Genomic DNA, 17,221 nt, shown 5'->3' on the forward strand with positions numbered 1-17,221 from the left:
AGTTGCGGCGAGTGGGGGCCACTCCTCGTTGCAGTGCGCGGCCTTCTCATTGCGGTGGCTTCTCTTGTTGCGGAGCACAGGCTCTAGGCGCGTGGGCTTCGGTAGTTGTGGCTCGCGGGCTCTAGAGCGCAGGCTCAGTAGTTGTGGTGCACGGGCTCAGTTGCTCCCCGGCATGTGGTATCCTCCCAGACCAGGGATCGAACCCGTGTCCCCTGAATTGGCAGGCGGATTCTTAACCATTGCGCCACCAGGGAAGTCCCAAGACAGCCTTTTCTGTGGTAAATGCTGGAGATAACTTTTTTGTTTCCGAAACAAATACAGAGCCATCTGGGACGAGACTGTCCACTGCATTCCACTTGTGCTGGCCCTGGCGTCTACGTCGAGGAGAGCGAAAAGATAAAGTGTACCGATGCATCCATCACCCCTTCGTTTGTCTTCCCCACGTGACTTAAAGTCAGCTTAAAAAGCCAAGGGCGAGCGAGATTTGAAGAAAGCAGAGAGAATCTGGTGGATCAAATAAAGCACATCTATTGTAAGCAATGTTGAAATGTTTCCTACTTATTAAGAGAAAATAGTGAATGCTGTGTCATAAACCTTTTCAACAGATTATCCGATTGTTACAAATTTCCTTCATGAAGTCCAAAAAAACAACAGTAGCAAAGGTACAGTTCTCTGAACTCTGCGTGAAATAATTCATGTAAAAAAGAAAAAGATGTAATGGGACCATAAAGTTTCCCCATCAGTTTCCTACGACTGGGTTAAAAAGCTTGACTGATTGTTTCAAGTATAATGATTACAGACAGTACACTGTAAAACTCCGGGACCCTAAGTTTTGTTCTGCTTTTGTTGCTTCAAATACAAAAAAAATAATTGTTTTGAAGACGTAAATTAGAACCATTTGGATAATCATGCAAGTCAGTCAGGAGTTAGGACCGATTCTTGCCTTTTTAAGATAATCTTGGCATGGTTCGGCTTTTCTTTTGGTTCCACAGGTTTACAAGCTTTCTGGTTGAGGATTATTACACTGTGCTCCCATCCAAGCTGCCTTCCCAACAATGTTTGTTTTTACCCTTAATGATGAAGGTTTCTCAGGCAACTGTGGCATTATTCCCACGTGTAGAGTCGTGGCAGCTACGGAAGCCTGACCGCGGGGGGCGGGGGCGTAGCTGCAGCCTCCTGACCGCTGACACCAGCACACGGCTCTCAAAAACTGCTCGGCACTGGCACACCACGTGCCTGCCCAATCCCAGGTCTGGATGATATTAACTCAAACAGGATGAAAACTCACAAACACTCTCATTCGGGTATAAGATCTGGGCCTTTTTTTTTTTTTTTTTTAAAGATAGTTCATAAGCCTTAAAAAGTATTCCTCCAGATTATAAAAGGTTAGTTAAAACTGTTTAATAGGAACAATCTTGGACAAGCAGAAATAGCTTTGATTTGAAGAATTATAGCAACGTACAACTGGGAAGGACTCCACAGGGATGATCAGATGGGACAGTCTATGCCTGTTCTCGAGGCTCTGCATTAGAAAGATGACTGATGGGACATTCTGCCCTCTTTCAAGGCACATGCCACTTCTGAAAACTGCCGGCTTTCCACACAGGCTATGAGATATTTTATTTACATTTAAAAATAGCTTTTCTTCTTCAGTGTAGTGGAAACGCCCAGAGACCAGTCACTGAAATCCCTCCCTAACACAGGTGCAGAACAGCTTTATTGATCTCTGGATTTGTCCAGTCATTCCGAATGTCATCCAGATGGTTATCAAAATCCACGAGCGTTTCATAGGACCGGCTATCCAGGAGTGATGCCGAGATCCTCTGGGCCTCTGGCCAGTCTTCACAGTAATCACTACGAGGTGAAACAGGAGAAATCAGCCTCTTAATGAAAACAGGTGGCTTTTCAATAGAGTAAACAGGAAACCAGCCACATGCAGAGTGGTATAAAGGAAGACAATAATGAACACTAGCAAACACGTACGTTTAAACACATGAAGATGTACGTAAAGAATATGAAACATGAAAGAGTCACCCTCCAAAAGAAATTCTGAAAAAGGTGGAAGTAGATGATTGATTACAAATAAACCAAACCAAATGCCTGGAAAGAGGGCTTGGCTTGGGGAGGGGTGCCCTGGGCTTGAGGTGGGAAGACCCTCGAGTGACACTCAGGTTGTCTTGACTGCTTGGAAACCCTGTAGGCCTTAGTCCTCCAGGGGTCGAGGAACATGCATGACTTCTGTATGAGGTTTGCACACTCCTCTGGAGAAGACGCTAACTTAAAAACCCAGAAGGCTGGGATCAGCTTTCCCGTGGGAGCTGGGTGCCCGGAATGGCACCAGCACACGTGGCACGTGGGTCACCCTGGGAACAGGGCACTCACTAGTGAGGGTCTCTGCAGCGCCATTTGTTTTCGTGGTGTTCGTACACATGGATTGTGGGTACCACACAGTCCATCGTGAACTTAGTGTTGTCTACCTGCAACGAGACAAAGGACACGCTCGTGAACAGAGCCAGCACTTCTGCTGCAAGTCCGCAGGCCCTTCCTCGTGGCTCTCCCAGGACCAGTGTCAACACTGCCCGTGGCAGAAACCCCACCTCACAGCGCGTGACACCACGAGAGCACGGCCCAGGTGTACTGTGTCATACAGGAGAAACACTAAGTACTTTACTGCTTTTCCACAAACGTGAAGCTTCCCAACTTTACTTCTGCCTTCCCTGTTAGAATCCCATCTGGAGTGAGGTTAACAGGGTTCTTGATGAGAGCCACTCACCTACCTGGCTCCTTCCCCGCTCCCTCAGCTGTGCCAGCTACCGTAATTCAATGGTTCTCACACCTGAGCGTGCATGGGAATCACCTGGAAGCTTACTGAAACACAGACCGCTAGGCCCCTAGAATCTGCATTTCTAACAAATTCCCAGGTGGTGCTGCTGCTGCTGGCATGGGGACCCCACTGTGAGACCTGCTGAAGTGGAACGACCCCCACCTCTAGAAATCCGTGTGCCGGGACAGCAGTGGCCTGCGACTCAACTGTAAGCCTGCAGTTGGGAGCAGACTGCAAAAGGGGGCCACGGTCCGATGAAGTGTCCGCAGAAAGGAAAACCGTTTATATCAATAGATAAAGCTCCACGTCAGCAAGAGGACGCTCAGCCGCCATCCCGCTACACAGAAGACTCAGGAGTAAGCGAGTGACTTACCATGACGAGAGCCGTGTCGCTGAAGCCCTCGGCGATTCTGGAGGCCACCTTTTCTGCAACCTGGTTTGGACTGTGGGAGAAGAACCAGAGAGGTTACCGCGTTCTAGTTAACGCCGTTCAACACTGTCTGCCTAAGGCAGAGTGAACGGCAATGATACAAAGACCAAGGGCACCAGTAAGCTGCCCGAGCTTGTTACGCCCGTTTAAGTAGCTTCTCGTGACTGCGCTCCCGCTGCAGTGACTGGTGAGGATGGGGAATCCTGCGTGGGCCATGGGGAGCACAGGGGAGAGCAGGGCCCTTCCCCCACCAGGAAGCCCTGGGAGGGGATCTTGAGAGGGTGTCTTCTCAACAGAAAGGCTCCCTGGACCCCGGGGCAGAGCGCCACCCAGGGCCTGCAGACAACTGTGCTTCTGAGAGCCGCCCCAGGCCAGCAGCCTCCAGGGCCCACCTTCTCCATCTGCGCTCTTAGCTGCTGCAATCGAGTCAGTTGTTTTTCCTTCTTTTTAGTTTTAAAAATTCCTAAGCCATTGCAGATCTTCTCAGTGCTCATGAGCCTTCCCTGGCTGGCTCTGGCCCTGCGCCCACCGCAACCTTGACAAATGGCAACCTTCCACCTTACAGCAACAGAGTGACTTGGAGAGTGGGTCTCATGCGTCCCTGCACTCCCCCTCCTCCCGCCCACAGGCCCATCCACTCTGACCTCCTCCTCGGGGCCTTACTTATCTCCCTTCCCCCACAACGGGCCCAGCTCTGATGTCAAATCTGAGTCTTTTCCTTTTTAGGACAAGAAAATTAACTGGTTCTGTCCAGCCACGGTCCAACTTCTCTTCTCGCTTTCAACCATATTTCTTCAACTTCTTTAGTAAGTTGACGATCCTGTCCCTCTCGCCCCATTTCCTCCCTCTGCTGTGCAGTCTGGCGTCTGCCCCCTCACCCCGGAGGGCCAGCACCCCCGAAGCCTCCCTACCGCCTGCCATGCTCCCAAGGCCCCCTGGCTGGAATCCGGGGCAGCTGGAATCCGAGGCAGGCAGGCCGGCTTGTTCCCAGTTTCTCTGGCTGAGGTGACCTTTCCCACTTCTGTCCAACCCCTCACCAGGCGCCTCCCCCTTGCCTCCTTCATTCTCCCTGCCACCCGCTCCCTTCCGCCTATCACCGGAGGCACGCGTTTCTAAAATTGCCTCCTCACGGGTCTCAATTTCCAGGCTCTTCTTAGAAGAGAAAAGCCCGCCGTGCTCAGGCTGGCAGACCCAGCCTCTCTCAGCACGGGACCAGCTACCATTCCCACCCCCGGGAGCAACGCGCTGTGTGCCTTCCATCCCAGTGAACTGTCTGCACGCCGTCCTCCTCACACACCCCTCCCCTCACTCATACTCTTCCCTGTCTGGAAGGCCCTTCGGCGCCCCCCTCTGCTTACTCAATTCCTTCCATCTTCAATGCCAAGAAAACACCATCCTCTCTGGGACGTCTTGCCAAGCTGCCCCAGATGAGGTCCATTGGTCCCCTCTCTAAACACTTAAGCCTTGGTATGCAGTTGTCTTTTTGTGCATCTTTTTCCCCTGCACAGTTAGAGTCTCAGTTTTTTGAAGCAGGGACAGAGCCATAAAGAAACACACTATACAATTACGATCGTTTCTTTGTGATTGAGGTGAAAAAAGCAGGTTCAATGCTTTATAAAAATAAGTTTATCTAATTATTCTATTTTCACTTTTAAAATTGAGAATTTATAGAGATGTGTGATTATTTATCTGCAGTATCGTGTTAAGAAAAATGAAACAAAAAAACAGTTTAATAGGAAAAGGGCCCCAGGGATTCTTGTCCCTCAGGTCACCCCGGAAAGCCCTCAAAGTGAAGTCAGCACTTCACAGGAGTCGGCAAGTGCTGAGCTCCCGTAGAGGGACCTGCTGATTCACCCGCCCACTGTGGAGAAGGCGCACCCCGTGACTGCTCCGAGTCTTTGCGGGTCCTCACTCACTCACACCTTAGGTGCGAAGGGAAACGAAGTCAGCATTTGCTAAGGGCATGATCTTCTCCCTAGGAGCATTTGCCACAAGGAAACTGGCAAAATACTATTATCCTAACGTTTATGATTATCATAGTACTTGGTGACTTTTATTGGGAAGGGGATCGAGAAACATTTATTATGTTTCATTTCAGATGCCCCCAAACTCACTTAACATGTGTTCTTTGGAAAGAACTTAAAACTTACAATAGTTAATGAATTGCCAAAGTATTTCAAAGAACTACCAATTTTATTTACCTCTTATTTGTATTTCACACTTAGTCTCTAACACCGACCTGCTCCACTCCTAATGTCAGATCGTCACATTGTGACAGTCACGTCAGTACTTTGTTTCCAACTAGGCTGTACAAGTCCTTGTTCCTGTGAACAGTCAGCTGCCAAATACAACGGTGGGGACCCTGGAGACGGAAGCCACTTGCCAATCCCCCGTCCCAACCCACACAAAACTAGGCATCTACCTGTGATTGAGATCTTACATTTCCATCTAAAAGCTCTTTACTGAGCATCTACCTCAGGCCAAGGCACTGGACCTGGTACTGAAATCTACCCCTCATGAAATGCTTATTATGAAGCAAAGCTCCAGCAATTATGAAATGATCAAATAAAACTTGATGGGATAACCTGAAGTTTAGGAAACGAGTAAAACAGTTACAAACACCTTATAGTTCTTTTCTCAGATTAAAACAGTGACTGAATGATCCTTTTTTAAAAAAGGTAATCACAGGACTAGTAACAGGACCGGCCTCTATTTGGAATCAAGCACAAAGTTAAGCACGCTGCGTGTGGCTTCGCTCTGCCCTCCTCACTACCACTCTCCGAAGGATGAACTCTTTAGCTCCATTTTACAGACAGGACCACTGAGGCCAAAGTGGTGAATCAGTAAGTCACTGAGGACTTGAATCCAAGTCTAACCTGGCTCCAAAGCTTATGCTGTGAGATGATGTGAATCAGCCGATGTTTCTAAAAGAGGAGCAAAATTTTAGCTAGGCGAGGCTGAAGAGAGAAGGGAAGGTTTTCTAGGTAGAAGCAAACGGTACTAAAGAAGGAAGTCAGCGTGATCCCAGCTTCTGAGCTTCCTGGCTGTGTGGCTTTGGTGCAGCGAGCGTCTCTGGCTGGAGTTTCTTCAGCTGAGTGCCCTTGTGAGGATTCGAAAGGATGACACCAAGAAAGCCCCAGGCCAGGCTCAGTGGTAGTGACTGGAGGTTTACTCCAAACATGCTGGAGGGGTGGCTTAGATCCCGGAGTACGGCCGAGGCTCACGGGGTCAGAAGGGATCCGAGGGTTACTGGACACACTTGTCTCACCGCCCACCACGCTCTCTACAGATCTCACCAACGGCTGGTAGGCACTTAGACACTGACTTCAGTGGGAGAATGAAGACCTCCTGAGCAGAGCAGGTGAAGGACCTGGGAAATTCTAGAAGGTGTGAAGAGCATGAAAGTGGCGTCTGAGCAAGTAATTCTAGGCTGGGCTGCAATGAGGTCCGAACAGAGGCAGGAAGATGAAGAGGCCACGAGCCAAGTGAGGCAGCGGAGGGCAGAGCCTGTGCGGGCGCGTCTGGGGGCGCGGGAGGAAGGAAGCCAGCGCCGTCACCTCTGGCCTGGTCTCCTCTCCTTCCTGCGAGAACAGCTGCGGGACAGTACTGTCTGCTTCCGGGAAGCCTTCCAAGGACGGCTCCCCGCTGCTTACAAAATAAAGTGAAATGCCGCAGAGCCGTCAGGGTGGCCTCACCCGCTGGCGCCCCTGTGTGTGCGCCCCTCGCTCCTGCCGGTTTCCACCCGGTGTCTGCATCACGCTGCCCCCCCTCCGCACTCTTCCCCCTGCTCTCCACGTCTGCACGTGACAGGACCCTGCCACGCGCAAGCATCCGCTTCAAACGACACCCCGCCCCGAGGGCCCCTCTGGTCACAGCAGTGGACTCAGTGCCTGCCTGCTCCTGCTGGACAGCGCTCTGTACCACCCTCCCGGCGTGGGGCCTGGGGGCCTGCACCACAGGCCTAGGTGTCGGTGTCTTCTGTGTTCAATCCAGCAACTCGAGGGCGAGGGCCAAGAGTCCAGCTTGGCTCAGCACAGAGCTTGGCCCGGGGCAGGCGCTCTGTGCCCTGCAGCCTCTTTCGTGTAACAAAGACCAAGACTGACACGGGCCGTGAATAGGCCCCAGCTCATCAGCACCCGGGAGGCAGGTGGGCTCAAAAGGAAGGCGTGGTCAACAAGAGCCACACCAGGGAGAGAGAGCCCGAACGGGCAGCGGGCGGGAAGATGTGGGAGCCAGGCTTCAGAGGGCGCCCCTGCGCCGTGGCCCACGCAGCGGCTTTCACGGGAGTCGTTCTGAGCCCAGCGCTGCGCCGGCGACCCTGTCTCCCTCAGAGTCCCGACTGGGCCCAGCCCTCTAGGGCAGAACGGCTTCCATCCCTGAAGTGTTTCATCAGCTTATTGTATTATGGCCCTAACGCTGTGGGTCCAGCCTCTTGCCTTTGCTGGGCAAGCGGATGTGACTCCAGGAGACACTTCGGTCTGGGGTCCTTCACCGTGTCCCAGGCCGCCTGGCCACGTGAGGGAAGCGTGCGAGGGCACCCCAGCTTCTGCCTCTGGCTTTCGCTGGTCAGGGTGCTGACTCCTTTGGGACTCTGCCTGTGAGGTCCCATCAGGCTGGCTGCTGGTCGTATCCCTCGACCAGAGGGCACTCTTCTCCTCGGGCCGGACTTCTTGACCCAACCCCTCCTCACCCCTTCTGGCAGCGCAGGTACCAGCTTTTGTCTCCAGCTCTGGGTGACTGCACCACCCTGTCCTGAGTTCTCTTGCATACCGTTCACACCTCTGGAAACAACTGCCTTATTAAGTCTTCCTCAAATTATCCTAACTACAGGGTGTCAAGTGTTTTTTTGCTGGGACTTTGACGCAGAAATAAAGCAAAGACCTCAGCTTTGCTCATTAGTGAGAATCACAGTGGGTGCAAATAGCCGGATAAAAGAAACCGGAACCTAACATGAAAGAAGCAGCAAACACCACATTTTCATCAAAGTATCAGACCTTAAGAGCACCAAACCTAAAAGTTACTCTTTTTTTAACCCCCCAAAAGAGTGGAGTTCTTTCCTAATGCTATGCCCTACATCATTCCCACCTTGGGAATGGGAAGCAAGACACAGCTGAGTGGGGACAGAAACAGGAGGCCCTGGACTGTTGCTTTCATTATATGAATTCCCTTCAAGCAAAACAAAGAAGATACAGAACAGAATCCCAACGTTAATATAAATGTTTAGAATTACTGTTGTTTGGAATTACCCGTACCGCACTCCCCCTGGAATACTATAAACAAGCACAGAGGGCCCAGAGGGGTTCTGTTCTAACAGATTTTGCATCCTGAGACCACAGAGGTCAAAACGTGTATCAGAGGTCACCTCCCTCACAGTATCGTTCTTTCAGACCCCGGGGGGTTTTGCATGGACATACCTGGCGTCCTTTACTCGTTCGTTAGCTTGATAATAACCAGCAATCACATAGCTGTTATCTTTGCACCATGAATCAATCTGAAAGAAGAACAAAATTTGGGAAGAAAAGGTGAATGATTTTCCCTTAAATATCAAGTCTCAATAAACAGAGGGAACCCCCCCAACTCCTGGATGCTGGGACAAGTCAGATATAAGCCCTGTATCCTCCTCCCTACAAGAATGACATGGGGGAGCTCCCTGGTGGCCTAGTGGTGAGGATTCCAGGCTGTCACTGCTGTGGCCTGGGTTCAATCCCTGACTGGGGAACTGAGATCCTGCAAGCCGAGCAACGCCGCCAAAAAAAAAAAAAAAAACCCAAACAAGAATGAAATGGGTGTTCAGGGGAAAGAAGGTCACCCCAATTTGCTTTCCATGGTCCACGTGAGGCCAGAGAAAGCAAAGAAGAGCCTGGGCTCCCACTCTCACTGAGGTGGGGTGTCTTCCCACAGAGGAGGGCCCTGTAATGACTGGGAAGGGTGGGGCTGGACACGAACAACCTCGTCCCCCAGTCCCAGCAGAAGGCCCCAGTGTAGACATATATTAAACGGGTGCAGTGCCGTGGGTGAGGTGAGACCAGAGTTACCCACCTTCTCTGATAATATGAAGCACTGAGGCATTCTGGGGCTTGAATAAGCCTTAAGATCATTTAAATCAATCTTTCACAGGTAAGCAAACTAAAAAGCTCGGGGAGGGTCTAAGTTTGCACAGCCAGGTAGCACAGCCAGCCTGGGAATATAAGTCTGTTTCAAAGCCAACTGCTTTAATACTGTATCTCAGTATTCCTAGCAACACACCATGAAAAATCCATCATGCCGGGATGTGGGGTAAACAGGCACACGCATGCACGCGCACACCCTTCTCGGTGGCATGTTTTTAAATGGGAGCATGGCAGCAGATTTTTAAAGTTTTTTGTTTTATAATGCCACTCTTCTCTCATCAGATTTAGCATCCTGCAGGTCTAATGCTATTATTAAAAGCAACAAAAGGTCATCCTGTTTTGCCATAATGGAATTTTAATAATACACTGCAGTAAATTCTATCCTCAGTCTGCAAAAGAAGAGATAAAATTGATCCTCGATTTTTTCAAAGTGAAGTAGCTGGTTAAAAACGTTTTTCTTTTCTTTCTTATTTTTCTCCTTTTTTAAACATAGCTCTACTGCTCTTTTTCTCAAATTCTGGTTTGGGTCTCCAACAGTCTCCTTTATGACTAAAAGCAGACATTACAGAATGGTTACAGACCAAGGTTCCCTCGCTCACACAAGGATTAGAATAATAATTCTGGCTTCCTAAGAGCTCACAAATTACCACATTGGGGCAAAACCAAGGCTCAGTGAACGAATTAGACGTTTTGGTCATCCACTCAAAAGACGAGAGCCATGTCTACAAAATATTTATAATGGCTCTTTCACTGTAACTTTGATGCAAATTATTCCACAATTACTTATATTTTATTTCTATCACCTCGTAAAGGAATGAGTTCTAGAAACTCTCTATTGCTGCTTACAGCACCAAATTCTTTCATTTCTTTCTAAATGTATCTCTATGTAGTATCAAAGGGCATAGCCCTGTTCTAAAATTTGGCATTTGGCCCCATTCCCTGAACTCAAACCCATAAGTTAGCCCATCCTTTAGTGTAGCCCTCTCAGTCTTTGTTTCTGATTGAAGACTGGTCTCTTGAGTGTGTCCTCACTTGAGGTGCCCCTCACCCCTGCCCACTTTGGTGCCCCTCTCCCAGCCCTGTGGTGTGGCCTGTTCTTATATCCAGAGTCACAACTACAGATGGTATCCCGAGTTTGGCTACTGTCCTGGCTTCCTAATGCCCTTATAACAAGTTACAAAAATTTAGTGGCTTAATACAACACAAATTTATCTTACAGGTCAGAAGTCTAAAATGGGTCCGCTGGGCTGATTCCTTCTGGAGGCTCTAGGGGAGAATTCGTTCCTTGCCTTTTCCGACACCTGGTGGTCACCACATTCCTTGGCTGGTGGCTGTTATCACTCTGACCTCTGCTTCTGTCACAACTCTTTTCTCTGTCTCCTACCCTGCTGCCTCTTATGAGGACCCCTGTGATTACACTGGGTCCATCAGATAATCCAGGATAATCACCACATCTCAAGATCCTTAACTTAATCTCATTTGCGGTCCCTTTTACCACGTAAGGTTACATGTTCACAGGTTCCAAGGATTAAGGTGTGGACATCTTGGGGGGCCATTTTTTGGCCCACCACAGCTACATTTAATATAATTATTTTCTGCTGCTGATATCCTGACCATCCCCAGCAGTAGTCCTTTTCTATGGCCATGCTGCGCAGCTTGCGGGATCTCAGTTCCCTGACCAGGGGTCAACCCGCGCCATGACAGTGAAAGCCCAGAATCCTAACCACTACGCCACCAGGGACTCCCACAGCAGTCTTTAGTGAGCAGTCTAAGCTGCTCCCAGATCCCTTTCCTGGGCTGAAGGTAGCGGTTCAGGACTCAATCCCTAGCAAACACGTGGTGTCACCTTGTACCTGCACTCAGAGAGCAGAGAAGGCACTTGACATGAAGGATGATTCTTGTGACAAACACAACGCACACCTCAACTTACACTTTACCTAACGAGGGGTGAATTCCTGTATGTAAATCTCCAAGGGCCTAACCAAATTCCAGCAGAAAAATAATGTCATGACCTTGAACTTCTAGTAGAACTCTTCTTAAAATTTATTTATTTTATTTTTTTTTTGGCTGCATTGGGTCTTCATTGCTGCGCGCGGGCTTTCTCTAGTTGCGGGGAGCAGGGGTTACTCTTCGCTGCGGTGAGCGGGCGTCTCATCGCAGTGGCTTCTCTTGTTGCAGAGCACGGGTTCTAGGCTCGTGGGCTCAGTAGTTGTGGTGCACAGGCTTAGTTGCTCTGCGGCATGTGGGATCTTCCCGGACCAGGGCTCGAACCCGTGTCCCCTGCATTAGCAGGCAGATTCTTATCCACTGCGCCACCAGGGAAGCCCTTTTGTTTTGTTTTTGTTTTTTGGGCAACGCCGCATGGCTTGCGGGATCTCAGTTCCCTGACCAGGGATTGAACCTGGGCCCCGGCATTGAAAGCGCTAAGTCCTAACCACTAGACCACCAGGGAGCTCCCTAGTAGAACTCTTTGAAGCGGCTGTCCCAAAAGTGAACCAGGCACAAAAGCTCTGGCTTGGCTTTAGAAACCTTCCAATGATTCAGAACAGAACAACCAAGTTAAGCGTGGATGCCCGTGACAGGCACGCACAGCCTGTCCGCAGCTGTCCAGGTTCAGACACAAGCGGCCCCCAGTTGAGGAACGGAGAACGGGCCACCAGAGCCCACAGAGGTAGCGTAAACAAGTTTCATCGGAACCAGACCTCATCGGTGAGAGTGACCTGGCGGGCGGTAAGAGGCAGGGTGTGGGAGGAGGCGAGCAGTGTGGACGGTCGGTAGGGCAGGGATGGGGCAGGCAGCTCTTGAGGGCCCTCAGAATCCTGAAGTCAGCCCAAATGGCCTGCTTATGAAAAGCCCAAGCAGATTTACTTAAGTGGCAGCTTATACAGTAAAGGCAACTCACTCGCTCCCAAGTGGGGCAGGACAAGGCAAAAGAACTGAGAAGCTGTCTGACTGCTGTTCTCAACGAATCCGCTTCCGTCTTCCTTACCTTGCTGCTAAGATGCCCTACTCCCGTGATGCATCTTGTGAACAATCAAAATGAAAAAGTTCAGGACAACACTCCGAAACTCGTCAAGTGACTCTGAATACAGGGTCCAAATCCTGCATTTACTTACGTAGTTTCTTTAACTTTTCAGAGGGAAAGAAGGACACTTTCACCTTGGCATAAGTCTGCCACCCTCTGTTCAATGCCCTTTCAGGCTCGTTCCATTCCAGACACATAGGAGAACTACTAAAGGCCCTGGGCCCGACTCATCCGTTCCCAGTTAGACTGCACAAAGAAAGCAGCTTCTCTCAGCAAACTCGCTAATATTTGCATGTATGAGGCACTCTGTAATTTTCAAAGCACCATCACCCACTGCATGTGGCTATATAATAGCCATGAAGTAGGCAAGGCAGGGAGCTGATAAGAGCCACCCCCAGCAGGGCGTTGCTCCCATGTTTGCACTTACAAGCTGGGTGTGTCTGTCAGCCTCCCTGTCTGCAGCAATGAGCAGGCCTTGGCTTCTAAAAGTAGAGGGGCTGTTAGTTTCACGGAGAAGAAAAGCTCCTTCTCAAGTCGGCTACTGATTCTTCTCCGGCAGGAGAGGAGCTGGCTCCAAGGAGGAAAAGCGCTGGAGGTAAATGGCATGGGGACAGAGGGTGAAGGTCAAGGGGAGGAACTGAAAGGAGAACCCAGAGCAGCCAGCTCCCTCTCCCAGGCCAGCACATTTATGTTCTGGAGAGAAAAAGGGGCAGGAGGAAGCAGGGGGCTGAGCCACAAGCCAGCGGGGCAGCAGCCTGTGCAGGTGAGTAGAGAAGGCACACATGGAGGCGGCAGAGAGAATTCTAGACCAAAGTCACGCTGACTAGACCAACCGGCAAAGAAGGAAGTCACTGGAGCAGAATGTAATGAAAGGCAGCTCCACAGCACCAGGAAACCACCGACAGGGGAAAAGGACAAAGAGGGCTTAGGGAAACAGCAGGTTTATGCTAATTTCCCTACTGGCATTTTATGGGTTTTTGCTTTTAGAAATAATTCCATCACTACCTACGTCAAAGGGTTATAAGGATAAATTAACAGGCATAAGTACTTAAAAAAAAAAAAAAATAGAAAGCACCCAGAAATGCAAGGATTTTTTTTTTAATGGAAAATTATAATGAAAAGCCTTGCAAAGGAATCTGATGCTGCCCTTTGATGGACTGCATATCAAGTCAGTCTTTCCCACTTATCAAAAATAACTCAATATGAAACTCCCTGAATAGAAACAAGCTGTGAGAATTAGGCCTCGTTTATACAGTTTTATGGATGTAGATGCTTTATTAAAACTACATCTTCTATAGCTGATAAACCATGGCTCCATACACTGAGATTTTTCACTGCCTTCAGGTTATAAAGTTGCTAAGTCAAAATCTGAATGATATAAACTTAACTATCTTAATTGTAATACAAAATTTGTGGATGGACTCAAATTGTAAATTTTCCTTTATAACTTTATTTAGAAAGTTATTTAATTTGTACTCAGTTGACATCTTTCTCGTATTTTTCAAATTCTGAGTCTATGATTCAAAGTTTTGATCAACAGAGGAAAAGTGAGCACAAACCACCACTGCTTGGCAAAGATAAAACTTTGGCTGTTAGTTTCTACTGTTTGAAAAGAAGCTAAGCGCAGAGAATCTGGTTTGCACTTAATTTTGCTGGACAGGAGACTCAAACACTGAAGGGCACATTGGGGGACATGCTGGAAGGTGAGTCTGGAGGGCAGAGTGCAGTGGTGCAGGGTCAGAACAAGCCTCAAGCAGTGCCCCTTAACAAGCTGTGGCAGTGGGCCTGTCTTAGGAGTCAAGGTGCCCTCTGGACCCGGCCTTCCCTCCCCAGGTAAATGGTGGACACAGCCCTAACCCTTGGGGAAAATTCACGTAAAGGCGACTCCGATGCGGTTGCTTATAGTTAGTATATTTAATTCGTTCAAGTATTGCATTTATATCTTGTAATAGGAACATAACCCTTTAACTCTGTAAAGCTTACTTAAGAATGAAAAGAATTAATCCTATTTTGACAATTCCAAGTGAGGTTCAAGTTTGCCTTTAAGATGCTCTTTGATTATTTCTGATAGGATTTTCTAGGGACTTAAAGCAACACACCTTTTCCTCCTACCCACGCTGGCTCCACCCTGGTTAGTCTGCTGGCTTCCCTTCTTCCACCCACCCCGCAGAAGCTGGAGGTCCTCAGGTTTCTGCCCATGGCTCTCTACTCGTTACACACAGTCCCAGCCAATAGGACCTGCTCTCATGGCTTCAGAAGTCACTGAGAAGCTACTGGTCCCCCATCTACGTCTCCAGCCCACCCATCTTCTGAGTTTCAGGTCCATTTTTCAGCTGTCAACACTAGGTCATTTTCCATCAACGAGTGGTGCCACTGTCCTTCTGATGCTTAAGTCAGAAATCGAGGTGTGTCACCCTTGCCTCCTTTTCCCTATGTCCCCACACGATCAGTCACTGAATGCTGTGGATTCTCACTCCTGGCTCTCTCCGGTCTGTCTCCTCTGCTTCCACAGTGCACTTAGTTTAGGCCACCTCTCTGCCTCTAGTATTATATACACTCCTGTTTCCAACATCCTCTTTGCTGCAGGATGGGGCAATCAGTCCAAGACACAAATGTGACCATGCAGCTCTCCTCCAGTGGCTTCCTTGTCCTCATGATGGAGCCCAAACTCCTCTGTGTCACCTGCAAGGTCCTCTGCGATGAAATCTGTGCACTGCTCACCTCTCTCCACGCCAGGTCGCTTTATACTCTGCTATACTTGTCCGCTTGGTACAAGTTCAACTGCTAAGCAGGTACGGTGTTTGATCCATAGCCATATCCCTCCCCCAGCACAGGCCTGACACTACTACTGGAGAACTGAATAATCCTGCATTAATGCTGCTGGTTAATCTAGTTCCCGCAAGTGAATGCACTTCACATATCCAATTCACCACGCAATTCCCTTGGTAACAAAATAGTCAAGACAGGTGGTTGAAAAGACTTGAAGTAAAACAGACACATGCACACCCCAGGAATGTATTGGTACTGACAAGCTATTTCTTCAGGAGCTAAAATGGTTGATTTTATAAATATCATCTACTTCTTATCTATCTCCTGCCCCAAGATGATATGAAGAAATTCAGACAATGACTCAGTTTAACAGGCATTCAAAGATGTGCCCAGTAAGCTTAGGCGAGGACCGTTTGTCTAAAGATACTTCCTGCTTACCAAGAATTTACATGGGTATCATAATTATGTAAATTACAAAATGGATTCATTTTACTTGTTGGGAGGTATAGAAAAAGGACTTCTACCTATACCTTCTCAAACTTAACTACTTTTTGCATAATCAACTAATATTTTTTTAGTATCATAGTTTATATGTATATGAAAAACTGTACCTCAAGCCAGGCAGGTCTGAGTCTACAGTTTATTTTTCCTTAAGGTTTCAACTCAAATTTACAGGTGGTCTGTTTTCCTTTATGGGTCACCCTACCTCAACAAGCACTGCCTAGGATTCAATGACCAGCCAGTCTATCCCTATGCCACATCTTTTCTCACTGTACTTCAATAGACCAGTCGTGAGCAGACCCACAGAAGTGTGCGGGCTGGAAGGCATGTCTGCTCCGACTTTTAAATTCCACAGTCTTCAGGCTTTTAAAACCACGGGTGCATTCTAGATGTCACTAAGGAGGACAGACAAGCTTCCCTTACAAAGCGCTCAGGGGCATTCTCGGGCAGCAGTGCCCGTGATGCCAGCGCTGCCTCTAAACGTGTCTCCACCCTCGGGGTCCGGGGCACTAACGTCGGAAGAACCGCAGCCTTTACACCCACGGCTGACACGGATCCGGCCCCGCGAAGGTGCGCAAGAGCCAAACCGCAGTGCCAAAACTTCCCGTGACTCAAAATCCCAAATACAAACGCTGTCGAATCATCGCTCAGTTAACGACGGCTTGTTTCTATAAAGGATACTGGTGTGAGAAAATTAATGTATTACTCGTCGCCTAAAGCGTCTAAAAACACCCTGGACGGTTAAGATCGCTCCTGCGGCCGCTGCCACTACGAGCTGCCATCTGCGGGGCCTTGCTAAGTGCAGGCAAAGTCCTATGCGCCCTCGCGGGTCGTCCGTTCGTGGTCACGGCTACCTCGGGGGTGGGTCTAGACTCCGGCTGGACCACTGTGAGCTTCCAGCTGGGACTGCTCGGAAGCTGATCGCCAGGCGATCTCCTGCCCTGCTGATTCCGAGGCAGTACCCTTCCCGCGCTTACCAGGGTGAGGGCCACCTCCAGCATGGGGGCGAGGGCCAGGGTGCCGTGGAAGAGGGGTATACAGTCCACGAAGAGGGTGTGGTGGGCACCCGGGCCGCCCAGAGGAAGGTGCTCCTTGCGGGGCTTCTGCTTCTCGGCCACCAGCAGTCCGTTGACGGCGCAGTGCGGGTACTTGGCGCCGTGCAGCACCATCTTGCAGTAGGCCTGGGTGGTCAGCTTCACCCCGGGCATGCTGAGCCCGGGAGGGCCCCGGAGGCCCGGCGCCGGCCGAGGCCTGGATCCGCTGCCCGGCCGCGCGGCGCCTCAGGGGAGAAGTGGGACGAGGCGGCGGCTGCCTGGTGCGGTCGCGCGGCTGGCGGAGGCCCCCACAGGCCAGGCCCCGCTCGGGCTCGGCTCCTCTCGACGCCGGCTTCCCTCCGGGAGAGACGGATGAGCCCACGTCAGACTCCCCTCACGCCTCTCGCCGGGCGCCGCCGAAAACCGGTCTCCCAGCGGCCGCCGGAAAGCAGCCCAGCTCTGCGTTTTACGACGTTCGCGGCGGCCCCCGACTTCCGGTCCTGTGACCTCCGGTGCGGTCGGGCGCGG

The 17,221-nt window shown here is 49.9% G+C and overlaps 1 protein-coding gene across 2 annotated transcripts; it reads right to left on the bottom strand.

The window, feature by feature from the left end:
* Positions 1-1,376: 1,376 nt before the first annotated feature.
* EMC8 (ER membrane protein complex subunit 8) lies at positions 1,377-17,124 on the bottom strand. Of its 2 annotated transcripts, XM_059903618.1 has the most exons (5): positions 16,637-17,120; positions 8,669-8,745; positions 3,198-3,267; positions 2,383-2,477; positions 1,377-1,854 (listed from the first exon to the last, which is right to left on the bottom strand). In XM_059903618.1, exons 1-5 carry the CDS (start codon positions 16,865-16,867, stop codon positions 1,695-1,697), a joined length of 633 nt encoding a protein of 210 aa, XP_059759601.1. In that variant the 5' UTR covers positions 16,868-17,120; the 3' UTR covers positions 1,377-1,694. The 2 variants fall into 2 exon arrangements, with proteins under 2 accessions (XP_059759601.1, XP_059759602.1); XM_059903619.1 differs by lacking the exon at positions 2,383-2,477 and having other exon boundaries at positions 1,767-1,854; positions 16,637-17,124.
* Positions 17,125-17,221: the final 97 nt, after the last annotated feature.

The sequence above is a fragment of the Balaenoptera ricei genome, chromosome 19 (assembly GCF_028023285.1).
Source record: "Balaenoptera ricei isolate mBalRic1 chromosome 19, mBalRic1.hap2, whole genome shotgun sequence".
NCBI classification, from domain to species: Eukaryota; Metazoa; Chordata; class Mammalia; order Artiodactyla; family Balaenopteridae; genus Balaenoptera; species Balaenoptera ricei.

What these genes read in the sequence shown, in the direction of transcription:
- EMC8 (XM_059903618.1), bottom strand. Translation starts at nt 16,867, where the DNA reads ATGCCCGGGGTGAAGCTGACCACCCAGGCCTACTGCAAGATGGTGCTG. An exon ending in TGGAGGTGGCCCTCACCCTG is followed by an intron (nt 8,746 to 16,636) that starts GTAAGCGCGGGA and finishes TTCTTCTTTCAG; the next exon opens with ATTGATTCATGGTGCAAAGA. An exon ending in GAACGAGTAAAGGACGCCAG is followed by an intron (nt 3,268 to 8,668) that starts GTATGTCCATGC and finishes CTTCTCCCACAG; the next exon opens with TCCAAACCAGGTTGCAGAAA.